The sequence below is a fragment of the Acomys minous genome (assembly GCF_964271855.1).
Source record: "Acomys minous genome assembly, chromosome: 1".
Classification (NCBI taxonomy): domain Eukaryota; kingdom Metazoa; phylum Chordata; class Mammalia; order Rodentia; family Muridae; genus Acomys; species Acomys minous.
The window spans coordinates 155526636-155549642 of NC_140483.1; the positions used below are offsets into that span (position 1 = coordinate 155526636).

The following is a 23007-nucleotide window of genomic DNA, read 5'->3' on the forward strand; positions in this document are numbered from 1 at the left end:
GAGAAACGCCCTAGAGCACGGTGAAGGGGTTGTGGGGCAGGGCGGGGCAGCTGGAAATGCCCTGGGGGATGATATTCTTCTTGGGGTCCAGATCACAGAAGATAGCACTTGCTCCTTTTAAGAACTTTGCGCTTGTGTTTATCAGTGTTTTATAACTGTCCCCAAATGAACCATTTTATACCAGACATCTTTAAAGGAGAATTTAGGCAGAACCTAAGGAGATATAAAGATAAAGGTCTGATGATGGGCCAGCTAGAGGGCCCAGGGGCTAAAGTGCTTACTTCAGAACCTCATATGCCTAATACCTGAGCTTGATCCCCCAAACCCAGAAGATGGAAGGAGAGAACCGACCCCATAAATCTGTTCTTCCACCTCTACATGTTCTCTGTGGCACACATGCACCCACATATACACCACACACATGCAATGACAAATAAGTAAATAATATTTAAGCCTAATGAGGACTAAGAAGTGGGACCCCAGCTCTGGAGCCAAGGGACCATGGCAGGGCTTGCAGAAAGGCTGATGCGAAGGTTGGCTTTGGAGGTCTGCTGGGTCTCCCGAGCTCCAGGGTTGGAGCTTTAGAGACTGGGATGTAGCAGGCACTGTTCTAGGCATTTCACACTCAGAGCAAACGCTCACAGCAGTCCTGTAAGATGGGCCTCCTGTCACTTCCCTTTTACAGGGAGAAAAGGGGAGGGTCAAAGTGTTGAGGGGGAGAAAATTGACTCCGCTCATAAAGTGTCTGCATAGAAACGTGAGGGCCGGAGTTCAGATTCCTGGCACCCAATGGAGAAAGCCATGGCACCAGCCATGGGGAAAGCAGAGAAAGGTGGATTCCTGGAGTGTGCGGGCCAGCCAGTCCCCGCAGATCAGTGAGCCTTGGGCTCAGCAACAGGCCTTGCCTCAAAAGATAAACAGCTGTGGAGGAAAACATCCAACATTGACCTCAGACCCACATGTATATATGTGACTGTCCCCACATCCCCACCATACACAGCACTCACTGTCTGAGGTTACAAGAGAGGCCACACCGGGATTTGAACTAGACAGTACCACTCCATAGTCCAAGTTCAGTCTGGCTGGTGATCCCACAGTGATGAGGAGTCTGGGGACTAAGAGATGCTGATGTTTCGGTGAGGCAGGAGCCTATGCTTATACCTCTTTCTCCTTCTACAGAAACCGGCAATTATACCTGTGAGTTCTGTGGGAAGCAGTACAAGTACTATACGCCCTACCAGGAGCACGTGGCCTTACACGCCCCCATCAGTGAGTCCCTTCTCCTGTCCGGGATGGGGAGACTTGGGGGGGGGGCAGTGGTTAGCTACTGGCTAGGCGCCTGGAGCCTTGCCGGGAAAGGTACCAGTAAGGTGAGCTTGGGTCTGGGCTATCTGGTTATCTGGGTCTGTCCTGGCCATGAAGTAAACTGTGGGGTAGAGTAGCCTACAAAGCATCCTCAGAAACCAGCCAGGAAAAGCTCTCCCTCGGTAGCTCAGGGGACTGACTGGCACTCATAGATTGGGCATCAGGAAAGGGGATGTTATTTTGTCTAATAGCTGAGATGGGCCCTTCTCCCAACATCTGCATTCTGACACTGTGTACACCCCCATAGTATGTGTAATGGGTTGTAGCTTTCCTCCTAGATGTTCAAGGCCCAGTCTTCATGATAGGAGAGTGCTAGTTTCATCAAAGGATGGCTCTGGCAAGGCTGGGCTGGAGACCATGGCCTCAGGATTGGATATATGTAGGGCTGGCTTTGGGATAGTTAGGAGCTGAGTATGAAGGTGTGATTGGGTGGTAGCCATGTCTGGGCATGTGTCCCTGGGTCTGGTGAGAATCCCGAAGACTTAACTGCAGAAGTTTTCCTGAGTCCCACATGTGCACTTACGTCTGCTTTTGATTTCATTCCCAAAACATATTTAAGACTCACGTGTGTCATAATAATATCAGTTCCTCAGTTCCTGCTGACGGATCCCCCATTGTGAACAATCTGAGTCTGTTTGATCACGTACCTGTTCACTTGGGGCAATTCCAGCTTTAGGCTGACATCAAGAGCGCTACCGTGAAGTGCTTGTGTGATGCCTCCCGTGCGCTTGCGGGCCACTCCACGATGAATCCAGGGGGTGGGGGGATGAGGGACGGTTGGAGGGGGTGCATGGGGGAGGGGGAAGGGCTACTAGGGAATAGATTTGTTTCTTTTTTTCTTAGAACTGACAAACCATTGTTCTTAAATGCCCATAGCATATCAGCCTCCCCAGGAACTCTGCTGGTCAGGGTTCTGGGGTGCTGGGTGTATCGGGCTCTCTGCTTCTGATTGTTCTAGTGTGTGGACAGTGGCATCTTGTGGATTTAATTTCTGTTTCCTTGGTAACTGGTAATGTTCAGCATCTTTTCATTGACTTACTGTCCGTTTCCTTATTTTAGCGTGGAAAAATATTTATGTAGATGATTTCCCTCCCTTTTTAAAAGTTTGGTTGTCCTTTCATTGGCTGTAGAAGTTCTCTGTCCGCTCTTCATCGGATGGCACATGCCTCCAGCAGACATGGTAGTCTCTGTGCAGCACACACTGATGAGCGGATGCTTTTTATTCGTGAAGCATGGTTTATCATCCCTTCCTACAGCAGGTGCTTTGGGGGGGGTCTTTCCTCAGGTATCCTTGCCTACCTCATAACAGCAAGACTCTCTTCCTTACCCTTTAGGGGTGTTTTGGATCATTTTAACTCCCTCACTTAGGTCTGCAATTGAGTTACATTAACCTGTGACTGAGGTGAGGTGTGAGGTTGGTCTTATTCTGTGTAGACACCCAGTTGTCTGACACCATTTGTCTAAGTTACCTTTGCTTGTTCAGTGCCCCGGCACCCTTGCTGTGACCAGTTGCATGCCTAAGGGTAAATGCCTTTCTTTCCTATTGTTCCAATGTTCTATCTTTATGCATCTATCATTGGTCTTAGTTATTACAGCTCTTTAGGAAATATTAAAACAGCACTGCTTAGATTTTCGATTTTATTCCTCCATTTAAAAAATTATATGGCTCATCTAGCAACTTTATTTTTTTTTTTCACATAAATGTTAGAGGCTTGCCAGTTCCTACCAAAATAATAATGATGAGAAGCTGGAGGGGAGCAGAGGAAAGGGGAGGATAGAAGAAAAGGAGGAAGGAAGAGGAGGAAAAAGAGGGATGAGGAGTGGGAGCAGAAAGAAGAAAATCAGTTGAATTGGGGGGGATGGGTTACATTGAATCTGAAGATGAATTTGAAGCTCACTGGCACTGCAGTGGTGTTGAAACTTGGGGCCCATCCATGGCTGTGGTGTTGGGTCCCCCACAGATCTGGGACTTTCTTAGTTTCTCCCAGCGAGTGTGTACTCGTCAGTCTTAATACCTGTTTCCTTAGGTATCATGTGTCTTGTGACGCTACTGTAATTTCTTAAACTTGAATCTCCCAATTGTTCCTGCTGTCGTAGCAGAGCAGTAGAATTTGGCCTTCTGGATTTGGATCCTGCAGGCTTGCCAGATTTGCTCGTCAATTCTCATAGGTGCCTTCTTTTGTAGATTGAGTGCTCGTGATGATGTGATATACTAATAAAAAACAACTTTCTTCTCCCTGGTCTGCATTCCCTTTGATATGTGAGGGGGTGTCCTCTTCACAGTCCTGTCTTAGGGTGTGGTGCACGGTGCTGAATGGGAGAAATGAGCATCTGCACCTGCCTGCTCTCCCATCAGTCACAGGGTCAGCTTCTCACTGCTAAATGTCATCATTTTCATCATCACCTATTGTATTAGCTGCAGCAGGTTCTCACAGCCTGGCCTGCTCGGGCTGCCATTCACTCAGTTTACGGAAAGTTGGGCCTGTAAATTAGCGTTATGTGACTTTTTCCTTCTGTTAAGATGATTGTGTGGATACTTAACTTTTTTGGTTTTTTTTTTTTGTAAGTGTAGTAGATGCCATTTTTTTTTAAATTAGTCATTGTGCCTGTGTTTTATTAAAATAGGTTAAGACTATCAGAAAATCAGAGTATCACTAACAAAAGTCACAATACTGGGATGTCTTTTCTTTGCTAGAATTTAAATCTCAAGAAAGTACATATTTAATGTATACATCTGTGATTATATGTACACATATACATATATGCATGTACCTATATAAAAGCACACACTGAAGATGCCATTGCAGTGAGGTTTTTGCACAGGAATCCTAAAGCACAGAAGGTCAGTTTGATCAGTTACTTTGCTTTCAAGGGCATGTTTTCTACTCACTTCTGTATAAAATTTCTCAGGATTTTCCCTGACATTTAACCAAACTCTCCCAAGAGCCAGGACCTACAATCTTTTATTAGGAACGCGCCCCATGATCAACTGATGAGGTGTTACTAAGGGTCCTTCCTTAATCAAGAAAGTAAATATTTCTAATGAGTCTTTAAAACACAAAATACCACCAATGAAATATCATTAATCCCGTTACAAAATTCCCACCATTTATAGTGTAAAAGTGGCAAGCTTTGGTCTGCGTTCACCAAAATTCAGATAATGAATGTCAAGCCACAATCACCTTGTGCCCTTTACTTACCATGTTCCCATATCTCAGAAGTCACCAGTCTGCTTCTGTTATGCTGAATTTGCATTTTCAGCATTCATGGAATGCACCAAAATGTCCTTCATCATTGAGGGGTAGCCTGCCCTTCAGTAGATCACTCTTTTCAGAAAATGAACACAGCCATGTATCACTTAAGGACAGGCACATCCTGAGAAGTGCATCATCAGGGTGTTTTGTTATGCAAGCATCAGAGAGTATAATTTACACAAACTAAGACAACTGTGACTTTATTAAGTGGTATGACATTATGGAATCACCACCGTACACTGTGGTCTGTTATTGACCGGAGCACTGAATGGCAGATGGCAAGCAATATTCCAAGGTCTGGGTAGATATTACTCAGCATTTATCTGCTTACTCTTGGGTGAGTATTTGGATAGTTTCCACCTTGGACTTCATGGGAATGGGGCTGCTATGACTACATATATGTACAAGTCTTTGTGGAATGGCTAGATCATGGGGTAGGTATACGTTAAGGAATAACTCATTGTTGAGACTGGCAGATAGCTCGTTGGGTTAAGTGCCTGATGTGCAATCGTGAGGACCTGATTTTGGTTTCCTCAGCACCCATTTAAAAGGTGAATGTAGAAGTATATGCCTGTGATCCCAGTACGGGGGTAGGAGCAGAGAGAGGCGAAGACTAAGGGCTTGCTGGCCAGCCAGTATTGCCAGAGCAACAATTTCTGGATTCAGTGACAGACCCTTTCTCAAACATACTACTGCTACCATTAGCAACCGTAGTAATGCAGAGAACTAGTAAAGACACCTGAGGCTGACCTGTGACATCCATATGTGCACACACAGGTGTGTACACTCACATCACGCATGTGCACAGACACATACATATCCACAGATTAGCCATGGTTTTCCAAGGTAGTTGAGCCACTTTAACTCCAACCAGTCCCAAGCACGCTCTTCCTGTAAGGTCCTTATATTTATTATGTGTCAGAACAATGCTGTTTCATAGAAGCAATTTCAAAGAAAAGTCCCTTCTCTTTCATTTTCTGAGAATTTATAGAGTTGGAATGGCTTTCTATAAATATTTTTATAGAAGCTGAACACATACATTGTCAAACCTGGCATTTTCTTCATAAGAAGCATCATTTAGAAAATTTATTCCCACAGTGAATTAATTATTTTTAAAATGTCATTGACTTGTCATTGACTTTTAGTTTAATTCTGTTGTGGTCAGATATATGTTGTGATTTCTAATCTTTGGAATTTAGAGTTTGGTTTTATGATCTGTCATATACATGGTCTCTCTTTGCTACATGTTCCATGTTCAGTTGGCCATAATTAAATAATACAATTAGTGTATAATTATTAATTATTAATTAATATATAATCAATTGATTATGAATAAGTTTCTGATTGTTTTGTAGTGTCAGTTAGGTTAAATTAGTTGGTGATGGCCACATTTCTGTGCCCTTTCTTGACTTCAAAAAGAAATTGGTTTGCCTTATCAGGTACTAAGCCAAAAGCCTCAGAAGCCCCACCTGCCATTCTGGGGTTTTCTAGTCTCTTTAAGATGCATCCATTTTTGACTAGTTTGTTTGGAACTCGGCTGTTAGATGCACACAATGTGTCATTGTGTCTTGAAGAGCTGAAGTATCCTTGTAAATGGTGCAGTGTTCTTTATCTGTAATATCAGCTCTTCTGAAATCTTCCCAATCTTGTATCGCAGCTGCCACATAGAAGGCTGTTTTACTGGTGTCTCTCCTCAGACTTTTGTTTTAGTCTGTTTGTGACATTTTAAGTAAAGGATTTAGTTGGTTCTTACTCCTTTATCCATTGTAGTAGTCTGTGCCCATCCTCTTCTGGAATATTTAAAATATTTATTTTATTTATATGTTTAAATATGACATATAAGCCAGGCATGATGTTACATGCCTCTATTCACAGCACTCAGGAAGCAATGGCACAAGGCTCTCTGTGAATTCAAGGCTATCCTGGTCTACCTAGTGACAGAGAAAATCAATCTCTCTCTCTCTCTCTCTCTCTCTCTCTCTCTCTCTCTCTCTCTCACACACACACACACACACACACACACGAGCATATAGTCATGGTACAATAAATGTGGAAGTAAACAGCAAGTAGAACTGTTCCCTTTTAATTTAACATTTGATACATTTACATTTAATATACCTTATTGATATGATTGGATTCTATTTGCCACTACATAGTTTTCTATTTGTTCATATTGTTCATTTGCACTCTTGTTTCCTTACATGCCGTAGTACCAATCAAGTATTTTTTCATTTATTCTAGTAATATTCTGCTATTAGTTCTTTTTCATTACATTTAAAATACCTGCTTTAGGGTTTTGTCTCAAAATTTTATCATTTTATTTCTGTGTTTCTTCTGATTGGTTTTCCTTTTGGTTTTAAATTACATTTTCCTGGTTCTCCTCAAAGGCAATTGTTCTGTGCTGCACATTGTAGATGGTATGTTGTGAACTTGACTGAGTTGTGTTTTTCTTCCTTTGAAAAGCATTGCCTTTGTTCTGGCAGGTAGTGAATTTTCTTACAGATCAACTTGATGCTTCAGAGTCTTGTTTTTAAGCTGGATTAGAGCAAGCGAGGAGTCTTTCCAAGACATGGCCTTTCTGCAACTCTGCTAAAGTCATCAGGCCTTCTCCTTTCTGGCAGGAGATCTCCTAATCTTGGACAACTTCATTGAAGACCCCTCCTCCTCCTCCTCTTCCTCCTCCTCCTCCTCCTCCTCCTCCTCCTCCTCCTTCTTCTTCTTCTTCTTCTCTCTCTCTCTCTCTCTCTCTCTCTCTCTCTCTCTCTCTCTCTCTCTCTCTCTCTCTCCCTGGCTGTTTGCTTTTTGTAGAGACTCACTGTACAGGAATGATTCAGAGTTCAGCTAGAGCCTTTAAGGAGGCCTCGCTGCACATTTCTGGAATTCTTTCTTGGCTCGGTTATCTCTCCTTTGTTATTCTGCCCTGCAGTGCCCAGCCTCCTCAGCACTCCTGACCTTCATCACTGTCTTTTTGGTTCAGGCTCAGTGAGTGGGCAGGCCCATGGAGCTTATTATTTTCAGTGAGATTTAGGAAATGAGCTGGGACTCACCAAGTCAGCCCCATGAATCATCTTACCTATTGGTGAGGTCTGCAAGCTATGGTTTATTTGTCTAGTTCTGCGGGAACTCCAGTCCTGTCCCCGTCACTGCATGGTGGACAGAAGTCCTCTTTCTGGGACCAAATGCAGTGAAGGCTTTCCACCTGTTCGCACCTTCAGCCTTAGAGCATGTGATTCCTTGGCTGTACCTCTTTATAGCATCTAGAGAGAACCCGTGCCTCTTGAACTTCTTACTTTTCTCTGAGGGTATCCTGCTTCATCAGTGGAGGTACGCACAGGAAACCATGTGCCTCTTAGATTACAGAGCCCAGGACTGTTGAGGCCAGAAGCCATGGAGCTGGCTTCCACAAGGAGCTGGCCTCCTTAGCTTCAGTATAGGCCTGAGAATGAGCCTCCAGCCCTAAGCTGTTCCTCCCACAAGGAGACAGTGGAGCGGTGAGAGGTGGCGCAGGGGCAGCAGCTGACGTGTTGAATGTGCCAGTTATTCTGTGGTAACAGTGAAGAGGGAGGCTGTCCTTCCTGTTTGACTCAGGTCAGAAAGAGTGGGAAGGGAGAGAAGGAAAACATGGGAGGTATCGTTTGTTGGTGGCAGCTCCCCAGGCTTCCCTCAGGCTGAGTGAGGCCCCTGGGATCTCCTCAGCTGAGCTGCAAAGTGTTAGAGCTGTGACTGCCACTCAGGCCCTTCCCTTGCCACTCAGGCCCTAGCCATGACGACAAGCATCTCTGAGGTGTGTTCAGCACCTCATAGAAGAGAGCTGTGATGTGCACGGGGCCTGGATTCCTTGCGCCTCAGCTTCTGCAACTAGGAATGACTAGAAGTTGAGGACGGAAAGCCTTGTATCTCGGCCTCTGACATGGTAGTCTGAGTCTCCAGTTCCCACGATGGACACTGCTCTGAGAGCAGGATTCTAACAAGCCCCTACCTCACAGAGCCAGAAAGCCGAATTGGCTCAGAGCAGTGACCCAAGCCCTGTGCATAGGTGGGACTCTCAGGATGGTGCTCACTCGTGGGGGTTCTGGGATTCCCCTCCCTTATTTGCCTGGCCCTGTTGTTTCCCCCCTGGGGGACATAGCTGTAGACCTTCCATGGTCTCAGGAAACAGGCCTTGTTTGCTTATCTTCGGAGTGGGCTGGTTTAGGCCCACTCTGCCTACCCAACACCACCAGAGGTGGGAACTGCCTGAGAATCTATTCATTCTCAGGGCCTAGCTCAGGATGTGGGTAAGAAAGGTTTCCCAATCCTCACAGGGTACAGGCATACCTCTGTGACAATGGCAGGCCCCAAGTCTCCTAAGAATAGCAGTTGCCAACCCCTGACCACAGGGTTTGTGGAGCCCCTCTCTCCCTTCCTCACTCTACTCTGTGACTCATCCCCCCTGCTGTGTGCTGCTCTTCGCCATCACTTAAGAGCCAGGCTCCCTGTGAAGGAAAAGGGCCCAGAAGCCGACATGCTAGAAAATGTACTTGGGGCTGGGGTAACTAGTCCAGATGCCCCAAGTCTAAGAACAAAGACACTGGAACAGAGGTGATGGTGGCTAACACATAACTCTGAGCATGAGAGGTCAGCCAGGGAAGATTCTTGACTTTCAAATGTTCTCGGACTCCTAGTGGGAGCTTGAGCCCTTGGTCTTCATAAAAGGAAGGCAAGGCTGGGCAGAGATGTGTCAGAGCGGACATTCAGGGACCCATGCCTGAAGAGGCCACTTAGAGGGAAACAGCTATGGCGGGTGGTGGGTGGGGAGCCAGGGAGGCAGGCAGGCTCTGAGGGCCCTCGAGGACTGAGAGCATGACCCTCTCAGGTACCGCCCCCGGGTGGGAGCCACCGGAAGATCCAGACACGGGCTCTGAGTGTTCCCATCCAGAGGTCACCCCATCTCCACGCTTCGTGGCAGCGAAGACCCAGTCGAACCAGTCGGGGAAAAAAGCTCCCGCCTCCGTGGTCCGATGCGCCACCCTCTTACACCGCACCCCTCCAGCTACCCAAACTCAGACGTTCCGAACTCCGAACTCGGGATCTCCAGCAAGCAAGGCAACTGCAGGTACTGATGGCTTTTTACTACGTCTGCCTCCCTGGCTCCCCATCCACCACCTGCCATAGCTGTTTCCCTGCAAGTATAAGACTAGTGTTTCCTACATGCTTTGGTACAGATTGGGAGCCATGGCCTTTGGCCATCTCTATGACCCTGGCCAACTGAGTTGTAGCTCTCACCTGGAGAATTGTACAACAAAATTTATAAACATTTTAAAAGTAATTTGATACATTTTTCCCCAAATCATGGCCTAAGGGGTTCTGTTTTATTTGGCCTTTATGAAGTTGAAAGGCTTTTTAATTAAAGATTAATTGGACATGTTTGAACATGAGAAGAATTTATATATAACTTTGGGTTTCTGGCCATGTTGGGTCATCAGCTCTGGCTCCTGGGCCATGTTCCTGCAAGGCACTGCTTGGTGCCTCCTTCACACTTGGTGTCTGTGCACCGCCCCTGTTTCATTGTCCCCACCACTTCCTGTAACATCCCTGCCACAGCGGCCCCCATAGCAGGGATCATTTTTCATTGTGATCACACTGTTGTCTGTGCCCATCCAACTCAGCTCATCTGTGTGGACCCCTCAGCATGAGCTTACATTTTCACCTTTCAGAAAACTATCTCAAGCTGTTTCAGCATAGAGATGTTCTCCACCAAGAGGGGTGGCTGACTGGAGCTGTTTCCATGGCCTCCTACTCCTTAGAGTTCACCTGTGAAACCTTCTAGGAGGTAGAGGCCCAGCAGGAAACCAGAGGATGCCAGCTCCAGACGTTTCAAGGCCCATGCAAAAAGAGGCTCTGACTCCAGAAGGTGACTGGGTATCAAAGTCCCCAGTGGTCATTTCTTCCAAAATATAAGACCTATTATGTGTTAGGTACCAGCAGCCAGGAATCCTGGAACTCAGACTTGCATGAGAAAAGCTCTGAACCACCTACCCAGATGACGGTGCTATACTTTCTGAGGCTGTGGGTCTTTCAGGTGCCTTCAAGGCTAAAGCTATCCACGAAACACACAGTGATTGCATTGAGAGGCCAGATGAATGAGCCACTGGAGTCATTTGGTAACTGGTAACCTGGCTAGCTAATTACTTGTGCTTGCCTTTACTCTGGTTTAAGAAGCTAATCTGGGCCAGGCTGGAGTTTTGTGTTTACTGTGCTTATAACTCCCAAGAGGAAGGGAGTCAGCCAACCTTGCTTACGATTCTGTCCTCATCACCTTAAAAAAAAAAATAGGAAAACTATATATACATCATCGTCTAACGAGTGGTAGACGTTAACTCACCAAATAATAGGATCATGGCTTTCTTGACTTGGCTCTTTTCTTGAGCTTTGTTAGCTGAGTTTGTAAAGGTCTGCAGCTTCCACAGAGAGTTCTCTGTGTGGAGTGGCATAACATTTGGCAGTCGTTGAATGTCACTATCTACAGGCAAGTGTCTAACAAGCTATGGGGCACACCAGTGGCTGCTTCTGGGAGAGTTGGAAGTCCTGTGGTGGAAGCCCTGGGCTAACCATCTGGTCAAGTCCAAGGGCCCCAGGTTGGGAACAGAAGATGGCAGGGGCTGTGAAATGGTGCATGTGAGAGGTAGAGGCTGTCACTGTCATTATCCTGGAGAATATGCCTGTTTGTGTGCATGTGGGCATGAGCACACAAATGCACACTTCACCTGAAACACCACACACCAGCTTCCAACGAGAGGTCCTTGCACCAGGAAGGGTGAGCAGTGGAGGACTTAATGTGGGAGTTGGTGACAAGGCTTGTGCTAAGTCTTACCCATGTGCCTACCTGCCTGCCCCCCTCTGAATGCAGGGTAAGGTAGTTACAGGGAAGGCACCTGCCCACAGGTAAAGCCTCACATACTATCCTAGTGGGCCCAGGAGTCTGAGAGCTTTATTTTGTTTCTCTGCCTGTTAAATTGGCAATACTACATAGCCTCGTGGTGTTGGGAGACCATGATGGTAAAACTCTGACCCAGGATCTGGTATACAGTAGCTCAAGAGTGACAGCCCCTCACCCTGTGTAGATAGAGAATGAATAGGCCTTTTCCGGTTTACATGCTCTCTGGAGGCACTCAACCCAGGCTGCTATGGACAGAGAGGTAGCATAGTCATTATAATGCCAGAAGCCTTGGCAGGCTATGGGAGACTTTGAGGTGAAGGCAAAAGAACTGAGTGGGCCTATAGGAACTGCCTCTGGCTGCCTTTCTCATCCATCACCCATGTCATCCATGACCCCTAGAGCACCAACATCCAGCACTTTGTTGGATAAGGTAGACGTAATGAGTGGTGTTTCTCCAAATGATTTCCCAGACACACCGTTTGGAAGGATATCACAGAATCTAATCTATAAAATCCTTATATTTTGGAGGGCATCTTGAGTTAAAACTGAGTGGCTCTCCTTCTGGTCAGTTTCTCTGAGCCTTTGGTAGCGTCATCCGAGCTGTTTAGAGGGGCAGGACTAGGTGAGAATCTCAAATTGACTTTTCCTGAGACCTTCCTCTCCTGGATCAGCCATGCTATATAGCACTCAGAGCATTATGGGAAAGCTGGGTTATCTTCTGCTAATACAGGTGGGGCTATAAATATAGAATTTTGAGCTGGGCATGGTGGTGCATGCCTTTAATCCCAGCACTTGGGAGGCAGAGGCAGGTGGATCACTGTGAGTTCAGGGCCAGCCTGGTCTACAAAGCGAGCCCAGGATAGCCAAGGCTAACCAGAGAAACCCTGTCTCGAAAAACAAACAAACAAACAAACAAAGTAGAGTTTTGCTTGGCTGAGCCCATCTCTGTATTATGGGATTTCCAGAGAGATCCTGGGAAATGGTGAGCTTTTGGGAAGATGCTAGACAAGGCTCCGAAGGAGCCAGGCCCTTCTCCTTCTGACCCCCTGCCCCACCACCAGCCCTTAGCCTTCTCAGGGCAAGTATGAAACTGCCCCTCCCTCCTGGTGTTCTGTCCCAGGACATCCTTTATGCCTTGGGTTATTTGCTGGGTCAAAGCTGCCTCCAGGGAGTGGGCTGACATCCTCTATCCCCATTTGGGGGGCTTTCACAGTATAATCTCCCAGGGGGGAGCAGACAAAAGTTTGTTCCAAAGACTTGGCCTTACATATATATCCCTGAAGTAAAATATGGGGCCCTGAGCCATTTGCTGTCTGCTCATTGGCTGCATTTCATCGGTGTGTCCTTGGGCAGGTCACCTCTTCCCTTCCCATTCCTATACCTTCCAGACCCACATCCTCTGAGCTCTGGGAGCTTCTGCCCACTCTACCCTGACAGACAAGCTGACCATTCCGCATGGTGTATCTCCCCCCTCTGCCCTCTCCCAGCAGAAAGCACCTTCAGTCGGCGAGTAGAAAGCAAAGCACAGAACCACTTTGAAGAGACCAATAGCAGCTCGCAAAATTCCAATGGTGAGTGTGCCTGTGGTGTGACATGGGACATCACGTGTACGGTACTGATCCCCACCTCCCTCAGAAGGGCAGGTACCTATGACTGAGGTCTTCTGGTGCATGTCAGGGCTTGTTGGGAAGGGGGCTGGGAGGGGAAATAGACAGCAAAGCCTGTGACAAGCAGAAGGGACATTTATGTCCATGGATGCCTCTCTGTAGCTGCACTTGGCCCTTTGGCCCTTGCTGGGGAGAGGGGAACTTCCTCAACCCCAAACTCAGTCATCAATTTAGCCAGCCCAGAGGAGTAGCCCCTAAGTTATGCTTTTGCTAAGTTATGAGTGATGCTGTAAGTAGCAGGTTTTATTCCCAGGAGAGGCAAACGGGGTGCAGCAGAGAGAATGCTTACAGGAGCCAGAGGTCCCAAGTTCTGGACCCAGACTAGACCTGGTACCACAGAACAGATTCTCTTCCAGACCCTGCAGTGCTATGGCTTTGCCTGTGAGCTCCTGAGAGTGTTTGCTGCCACCTGGTGGCCACCCTCTACTGGATCCTAGTGGCACAGCTCTGGACTCCAGGTTTTAGCCATGGCAGAAATGTGGATGGTCACCAGCAGTCTCTGTCTGAGAATGGGACAGCAAGGGTGTATGCAGCGATGGCCAGGGCAGGAGGAGACAGGTCTCCTGCCATTGTGAAGCTGACGTCACTGAGTATCAGGCCTGCGAGAACGCGCCCCCTGTGACAGCACTTTGTTGTACACAGGTAGTAGGTGCACCTCAGCCACCATGGGCTGCAGCAAATGGTTAGGAGTACAGACGCCAGGTGGAGGCTTCTGCCTAATAACAGAGTAACCTCTCTAGAGCCCAGATTTGAATTCAGCCCCACAGCCTCCAGTGAGTGGCCTAGACGAGCCCTAATTCCTCTTTGGCTACCAGTAGCCTGAGGAACACAAACAGCCCTGGAGAATGTGGGCAGGAGAGGAGCATGTGTTGCTTTGGACCTTGATTGCCTTGTTTTGCTTTGGTGTAAACTAAGTAGATGGTACAAGTCCGATGCATGTTCCTTAGAGCCTCTGTTGCCGTGCTCCTCAGAGCCTCTGTAAGGGGTTGGTCTAGGAGGATTGGGGCAACCTGCTCAAGGCCATAGAGGATCGAATAGCGGCCTAGAACTAGAGCCAAGGTCTCCTGGCATGCCCTGGGCCCCCACCCAAGCCCCTTGCTGTGCCCCTTGCACCTCCCCTGCCAGCAGGATTAACATTTGCTTGGGAATGACACTGTCACGGGCTGCTGCTGCTGCTGGTGGTGGTGGCAGCCGCTACTTATTGAGCGCTTACAATGTGGCAGGCATGTGTTCAGAGTTTTGTGTGTTGTATCTGTTTTCACCCTTACCACAGTCCTGTGGGGAGAGTGTCCTTGCTATTCCCACTTTCCAGATGAGGAAACTGAGGCTCAGGATAAGTGCATTATTTCCCCCAAGTCCCCTAGACCGCGGGTGGAGACAGTACCCCCATGCTTTGCCTGCACTCCACTTTGCTGCCTGCTGTATTGGAGGCTCGCCAGCCTCACTCTCTGCCAATGCCAAGCAGTATGGGAAGTTGCCAAAACACAACCTTCCGGGGCCACTCAGGTGCTTTGGTACCAAGCACTCCCATCCTACTGTCAGAACCTGGAAACAGCTTTCAACAAGTGTGTGACCATGTGGGCATCACACCCTCGTCCCCTTTACTGTCACAGCACTCTTGAGAAACAGCTCTATCAGCGCCACATGATACCTGCCTTCTTTGGTAGTGTGGCTTCTCTGTCAGTACTCTTATCACCCCACCTTTCCACCTAGATTGTGCTCCCACCAACAACAGGTGCTCCCCTCCACTGAGAGCAGCCCCCCCTGGCTCACCTGCTGTGATAACCTCACAGCCCTAGGACTGAAAAAAAAAAAACTTAGCTAAACTGTTTCTCTTTTGCAGAAACTGCAAGTCCCCTGATTTCCAATCCTTTCCCTCTCCTGCAGAGTAAGTGATGATCCTGCTGGGGGGCTGAAGAGGGCAAGGCAGGCCAGGGAAGGACTCTGCTGGCCTCCCTGAGGTGTAGACAGGCCTTGGGGCCCCCTCTGGGGGAACACCCAGCAATAGCCTGGGGAGGCTGCTGAGGGCCCGGGAGGGTGGAGAGGTGTAGACAGGTAGGCGGAACCCTGAGCACGCAGGAGGGGGGACAGATTGACCTACTCCTGGCTATCCAGACAGCCTCAGGACTTCTCCTGCGAGCCACCTCCCTCCCTCTCTTTCCCTTCCCTTCTACCTAACAGTGTTTTCTTTCTTTCCTCCCACCTCCTTTTACTTTGCCAGGTCCCGGTGCGAGTCCTGGATACACTGAGCTTTTGGGGCAGGTGCAGCCTGTTCCCCCAAGTCCATCCTCCTGCTCCTCTGCAGCTGTGCCCTCTGCTGCACTTTCCTCCACCTCTTTCTCTTTCCTTCGTTCCTTGCCCCCTTCCCCCATTGTGAGTTTCCTTGTTCATTTGTGCATCATTCATTCGTTCCCTCCACCACGATCAGTGACTCTTGTGTGGTCTCACCGGCAGAGGGTTAAGCTGTGAATCCCAAGGGACACAGTCTGTTTCCTGGGAGCTCTTGGTGTCCGGGTGTTGTCCTTGCCATGTGCTCAGAGCAGTGCCTGCCACGGTGTAAGCACTCAGTAAGCAGTGGGAGGGGGGCCCGTTGAGGTTGAGTTAGCAGCCTGGATCTGCGTGTCTTCCCTTCTCTGTGCTCCTGCCTCTCCCCAGCCTTTCCCCTCTTCAGGTTAGTGACAGGCCAATGGACAGCCTGAGCCCAGGGCCCTGAGTATGCACCTGGGTCCCCACTTCAAAGCTGCCTGCAGCCCAGTATCAGGGTACCTGGGTATGGGGACCCCTGTCACATGCCACCTGTCTCTCCAGAACCCTACACGTGTGGTGCCTGTGGGATCCAGTTTCAGTTCTACAGCAACCTGCTGGAGCACATGCAGTCCCATGCAGGTAAGGCTCTGAGGGCCCCCCCCCAAACACACCAATGGAAGAGACCAACAGAGCCCACCCAGAGCACACGCCCCTTCCCGAAACACACACACACACACACACACACACACACACACACACACACTGCTGTCACTTCCTGGGAGCTTACCCTCTGAGCCCCAGCCAGCCTTCATTGTTGGCTAGTGTGAGCTCTGGAACCTCAGCTTAGGCTCAGAGTGGTTTGGGGTTGGGGGGTGAGGGGGTGGAGGAAGAGCTTCCCAGGCCAGGAAAAGAGGACTAGGAATGGGCATTGAGTGTGGTTCAAGGTCAGCATGGGCAGAGGCTGGTGGTAGGAGAGGCCAGCCAGTTAGATAGCTTCGCTCAGGCCTTCCCTAGGAAGTCCTGTGCACGGCCCCGTTCTGCCTTCCAGAGCCCTGGTGCTCAAGCTGGAGCCCATGAAGGATTTAGCAGGGAGGATGTTAGGGCGGAGGGAGTCCACAGGTTGCTAGGGCTAGGACTGCTTCACCTCCCAGGCGCAGCCATATGCAGTCAACCTTTCAAGCCTGTCCTCACCCTTGCCATAGCACAGCACAGGTGTTCAGCTTTCCAGCCTGGGCCTGCAGACACTAATTACAGTGACATCAGCTTCTAGTCTCATTTCTGCTTAGTCAGAGAAATACTATTTGTCAATAGGAAGAGTCCCCAGTCCCCAGCATTTCTACAAACAGGTTACTATGCGGCCACACAGCTGTTGCAAGAAGCCTGGCTGTGGAATTCCCATGTGGGCACTCAGGGATCCAGGTCCCTTCCCGCTTACAGCCCTGTGCACCCCTGAGTACTCAGAGGCTTTCTTCTCTGACTGGTAGGTGTGAGGGAGGCAGGAGGATATACAAGCGACACGAGTCCTAAGTGCTCAGTTTCCATTGGTGGGTATTCAGGCACATGTCTATCCTAGATCTGTGGTGGAAGTGTGCCAGAGCCTCTGTCCAGGCACAGCCTAACACTTGGCAGAAGGATCCATGCATCTGGGCAAAGGGTCAGCTAGCACCTGTCCCTTCAGATAGTTCAGCACTAGAAATGACATGAGAAGTGGAGTGGTGGCACACACCCGTCATCTCAGCCTCTGGGAACCCAAGGCTGGAGGATCACAAATTCAAGGCCATCCTGGGTGACAACGGTAAAACTTGTTTCAAAAAGATCAAAGAGATGAAAAGAACTATTGGATGAGATGTGTGTGATGCCTGATGGGGGCTTAGTAGTTGGTGCTGATGATGTGGCCAGTTGCTATCATTGGTGTCCCTTGGGTTTCCAAAACCTCCAGGTACTCCTCCAGATTGAGTCTGACTAGCTCTGCTTCCCAGCGTGTCTTAGTCACTATTGCTGTGAAGAGACATCATGGCCACAGAATTTATTTTTATTTTTTTATTTTTTTGGCCACAGAAATTTTTACATGAGGAAACATGTAACTAGGGCTGGCTTACCGTTTCAGAGATTTAGTTTCTTCTCATCATGGTAGGGAGCATGGAAGCACACAGGCAGACATGGTGCTGGAGAAGCAGCTGAGATTTCTACATCCACATCCATAGGTAGCAGGAAAAGAGAGATACTAGGCCTGGCTTTGACCACCCCCTGAGTAACACACTTTCTCCCACAAGGCCACACCTGCCCCAATGAAGCCACACCTCCTAATCCTTCTCAAGGAGTACCGTTGTTCCCTGATGACCAAGCATCCCAATATGTAAGCCTACGGGGGCCATTCTTTTTCAACCCACCCTATTCCACTCCCTTACCCCCAGAGGATGGTAGCCATACATTAATGCCATATATTAATCCAGTTCAACCTCAAGCGTCTCCATAGTCTACTACAGTCTCTACACTGTTTGCAAGCCCAAAGCTCAAAGTCTCTTGGAAAAAAGTCAAATGACATTCTCTGAATTGTAATCCCCTTTAAAGCCAACATCAAAAAGACCACGGGTTTGCAACATACAATGGCATGGAATATACGTTACCAGTCCAAAATGGGGAAAGGGAACACAGTGAGGGAATACTGGACCAAAGCAAGACCAAAACCCACCTGGGCAAATGCCACATTCCTCATCTCCATGTCTGGTACCACAGTGCTCTTCATATCTACTCTCTTGGGCTGGTTCCACATCCAATCCACAGCTCTCCTTGGCAAGTATCTGGGTACTCCAACCCAACAGTATGGGGTCTGGCATCTCCAACAGTATGGGGTCTCCAACACAATCCAGGCCTCACCATCACAGTTTCACACATTTGACTCCCTGGGTCTCCATACAGGGACCGCCTGACCCATGCCTGGCCTCAGCAGCTTTCCTTAGCCACAAGAAAAGGTGTTTTTTTTTTTTTTTGGTTGGTTGTTTTGTTGTTGTTGTTATTGTTGTTGTTGTTGGTGGTGGTGGTGGTGAGTTGTTTTTTGGGGAGGGGGAGGGGATACCAAGATTCCTTTCTTATATTATTGACTCTAAAGCCAGAACATTAATGCTAAACTCTTCAATTTAGACACAAGCAGATTTTTTTTGGACAAGGGCAAAAAAGCATCCACATTCTTTGCCAAAATATCATTTAAAAAATAGTCTCCAGGCTATTGATAATATTATTTCCCTCTGAAAACTCTTGAGCTGAGCCCCACAGTTCAAATCATCCTTAGCACAGCCTTCTATGCTTCTACTCCTGTGGCCCCTTAAGCCCCACTCAACACATTCACTGATTTCCTAATCTAGAGTCCCAAAGTCAGCATTCCACCACAGGGCTATCACAGGAATCCCCGCCCCCATACCAACATCTGCCTTAGTTAATTTCTATTGCTATAAACACCATGACCATGGCAACTCTTATACAAGAAAACATTTAATGGAGGCCTTGCCTAGAGTTTCAGAGGTTTAGTCCATTATCGTCATGTCAGGGAGTACAGTGGCACACAGACCGGCATGGTTCTGGTGAAGTCGCTGAGAATTCTACATCCAGGCCCATGGGTAGCAGGAAGAGAGTCGCTGAGCCTGACTTGGGCTTTTTGAAACCTCCAGTCCACCCCCAGTGACACACTTTCTCCCACAAGGCCACAGCTACCCCACAAAAACCCACCTCCTAATCCTTCTCAGGTAGTACTACCCCCTGGTGACTAAACATTCAGATACATAAGCCTAGGGTGGGCAGTGAGGTGGGGGGGGGCAGGGAGGGCATTCTTATTCAAGCCACCACAGTTGATAAACTCCCGTCTTCATTAGGTACTGTGATGTTACTCCAGCCCCTATTCGCTCATTTCAATGTGGGTGCCCTTCACTAACTTATATTGCCTTGGGAGGGCTTTCCCCCCTATAAACCACTCTACAAACACAACCGAGCTGTTGAGTTGGTGACCAGGACTCTGAGGGTTCTAGTTCTGCTCCCTAGGTGCTGTGAGACCTCAGCCAGGAAACTGTCCCCGTCTCTAAAGCAAAGGCACACAGACTCCTGTTGCCTGGTATCTTTGCTCTACATTTCAGGTATCTCCCATCTCCCAGTACAGGGGTGGTTCAAAGCGTGAAGACGTGCCTTCAGTTGAAACTTAAATGCCCAGAGTGGTGGTAGCCATTGCTACCTCTCGTTGGGTACCAAGCCTGGTTCCTGAGCCTCACATTGAAGCCTCCCCTAGTTAGTTCATATTCATGCATCGTTCATTTGTGACCTCTTCCATGTGTGTGCTGTGCCTGTCTGTGTCTCCGTCTGTCTGTCTGTCTTTCTCTGTGTGTGTGTCTGCAGGTCTGTCTGTCTGTGGGTGTGTATCTGTGGATGCTTCCCCATCACTCTGGCAGTTGGAGGACAGAACCGTGATGATGAAAGTCTGGGCTGAGCCAGGAGGTGGCCCCTCACGATCCCCCAGCATCGTGCATCTTGCCTTGTTCAGAGTCACTGAAGGACCGCTTTGTGCTGGTCCAGCGCAGCCAGAGAATGCCTTCCCCACAACCCAGTGCAAAGCCAGGCAGAATCCCAGCCAGGCTGAATCAGGATTAAAGGCTTGGCTTCGTGGAGGGAAATTAAGCATTGTGAGCTACGCAGTTCACAGCGCCGCTGATAAGGGGGATCAGCCTTAAGTAACACCAATCTCATTAAGAGCCGCTGACTGGCACAGGCTAATTCATGCTAGTAAACTTATATGCTGGAGGGACCCTGTCTGCCCTGGTGATAATTGAGGAATTAAGACTGGCAGTCCTGATGCTAACTACAGCAAGTGGTGGTGAGTGCTTGCTATGGGTTGGGTACTGGTCATGCATGGGGTGTATGTGTTGACATTTTCATCCCCTTTATAAAGGCCCAGAAAACACAATTCCTGGCATAGCTCATAACTGTCTAGCATCATTTCGACTGATACTTGCTGCCAGGTCTTGGTCTGGGAGCTTTACACATGTTCACTGTTTAATTCTCGAAGTGGCTCTCTAAACGCCACATTAACTCCATTTCACAGAAAGGGATGCTAAAGAGCTGGGGAAATGGCTGTCAGCACGGGTTTGTCTCGCAAGAACGAGGATCTGAGTTCCTCACAATTCACATAGAATAGCTAGGCATGGCAGTGCACACTTGTAGTCCTAGCCTGGGGAAACACAGACAGGTGGATGGATCCTTGGGGCTTCCTGGCCACCCAGCCTGGCTGATTTCATAAGGTACATGCCGGGAATGGACTCTGTCTCAAATAAATAAATAAATAGCAAGGTTGTCCTCTGGCCTTTATACATATCGGCACATGCACATGCACCTGGCAGGGTTTTCCTCTGGCCATCATACATATTGGCACACACACATGCCCCTGCAAGTATGAGTGCACACCTGCTTATACTTACACACATACAGAACAAAAGGAATCTGAAACTGGTTCAATTCACTTGTTGAGGTTATAAAATCAGTGATAGACTAGGCTTCTCACTTTGGGAATGAACCCCACCCAGATTGCATGGGCTTTAACATTCACACTGAAGCTGTGGCCTGCCCTGATGGAGGAGTCTGTGGACTTGACCCCTCAGAGTTTGGCCCTTGCTGCCCTCACCAGTAGGGGTGGAGGTACCCAGTTAAGAGGTACCCAGGAGACTATGGAGAACATAGTAAACCAGGGCTTCTCTGTTTTGGATTGGGGAGGTGGCCACCCCTGGCTTCTGATCCCTTGAACCACCTCATGGCTTTGTACTTCCTCATTTCCACTCTGAGAGTTTATCAGGCCTTTCCTCCCAAAGATGAGAGTTGCAGAGGTGATGTATTCAGAGATTATGGTACCTTCTAAGACCAAACCTGACAGGTACCTATTACTCCATCACCTGTTGGAAGTTCAGATTGAGCATCCATCTTCTGAAATGCTTGGAAGCATTCTTATTAGTCTCATTTCCTGTTCTTTCCCACTCCCGTTTACTCTCCACTTCCTCCATCCCTTTAAAGAAAAAAGCGTTTCCTCACATTCCTGTCTGTCTGTGTGAACATTGGGTTTAGAACTGTCCATTGGGTCATGGTGAGCTCAGCAGTGGGTACACAACTGAAGATGATTACTCCACATCTCCCAAAGTCTGTTATAGCTAATAGTTTAGTAGTAAGGGATAGGCCTCCACAACCCTTCCTACATCCACAGCTGATTGTTGACATGGCCAGTCTCATATGGGCCCAGTGCAGGTAACCATAGCTACTGTACGTTCATAATTATAATGGTTGTGTAATTTCAGACCTCCCCCCCTTCCAAGACAGGGTTTCTCTGTGTAACCTTGGCTGTCCTGGACTCACTTTGTAGACTAGGCTGGCCTTGAATTTACAGAGATCCACCTGCCTCTGCCTCCCAGAGTACTGGGATTATAGGCGTGCGCTACTCCACCCGAGTGCAGCCTTTCTCCTTATCTTCAGTTCTTCCACTGTTTCCGATATCTCATCCTCAGTGTGTCCTAGCCTTAGGAGAGGTAGTATAAATTTGTTTTTAGGGATAGGCACTCAGATTTCACTTATTCCAGGCTGTCGGGCAGCCATGAGTCTGCATTCACTTCCATTCACTGTGAAAAGAGATGCTTAGTCATTTTACCTAATAGTAATAGGTTATTCCCTTGGTTCTATGGTTCCCCAAGAATGGGTTGTTGGCCTGGCTTACAATAGTAAGCATGAGTTTGTGGACTGGTGCTCAAATTGAATCAGAGGCTGATTAATTGGTTACATAACAGTTGTACCACTACTACACAGGTGTGCACATCTTGCTTGGAAGGTTGATTTTGTAGTTAGTAAGATTCACAGCCTGGTAAGTCCTTTGATGCCTTTTCTCTCATAGCCACCTGCATCCCAACTTCTGGCTCTTTGAAAGTTAGCAGGAGGGAGGCTGTTTCCAGTGAGTTCTAACTTGCTTTCTCTTTATCTTATAACTGATGTGTGTAGAGTTTTCAGCTACAGGGTTCTAAACTGACAAGAGCCTGGGTTGTTGGGGGGCCTCTGGGAAACTTCTCTGACTAACTCTTCTGGGGTTTTCCCACACCTGGCACCAGGAATTATGTGTGGTGATCCACTGCTTCTAGGAGAAGCATTATCAAGTTATGATGGGTGTCTCTCATCAATCTCTCTTTTATATTTTTTAATTGAATTACAAAGCAGCAAATATTCATATGGCTCTCTTGTACATCCTTTGCTTTGGTTAACTCTTGCCCACCCTCTCTCCTTGACCCACCACTACCCCAGTCCCCCCACCCACTTAAACATTTCTACCGTAGTGTTGCCCCTCTCCACTTTCCTTCTACCTTTACACTCCTTTAAGGCACTCCTCTATCCCAGTTTTTCTTTCTAGCCTCCAGGCTTGCAAGGGCACTCTAAGTTCAACATAGCTACAGAGTAGAAGCTGAGATTCACGTAGGAGAGAGACCATGTGGTGCTTCTTCTGAGCTGGATTATCTCATTCAGTCTATTTTTCCAGTTCCAGTCATTTAGC

The 23007-nt window shown here is 48.1% G+C and overlaps 1 protein-coding gene across 8 annotated transcripts in view; it reads left to right on the forward strand.

The window, feature by feature from the left end:
- The window catches only part of ZNF618 (zinc finger protein 618), a 153774-nt gene that overhangs the window by 124682 nt on the left and 6085 nt on the right, over positions 1-23007 (forward strand). For 3 of the 8 annotated variants that reach the window (XM_084749009.1, XM_084749013.1, XM_084749016.1), the window contains 5 exons: positions 1180-1269; positions 9475-9714; positions 13026-13109; positions 15049-15093; positions 16014-16091. In XM_084749009.1, the coding sequence (XP_084605135.1) occupies positions 1180-1269; positions 9475-9714; positions 13026-13109; positions 15049-15093; positions 16014-16091 (537 nt within the window). The remainder of the gene's footprint in view (positions 1-1179; positions 1270-9474; positions 9715-13025; positions 13110-15048; positions 15094-16013; positions 16092-23007) is intronic. The other 5 variants (XM_084749011.1, XM_084749014.1, XM_084749012.1 and 2 more) reach the window with 3 other exon arrangements.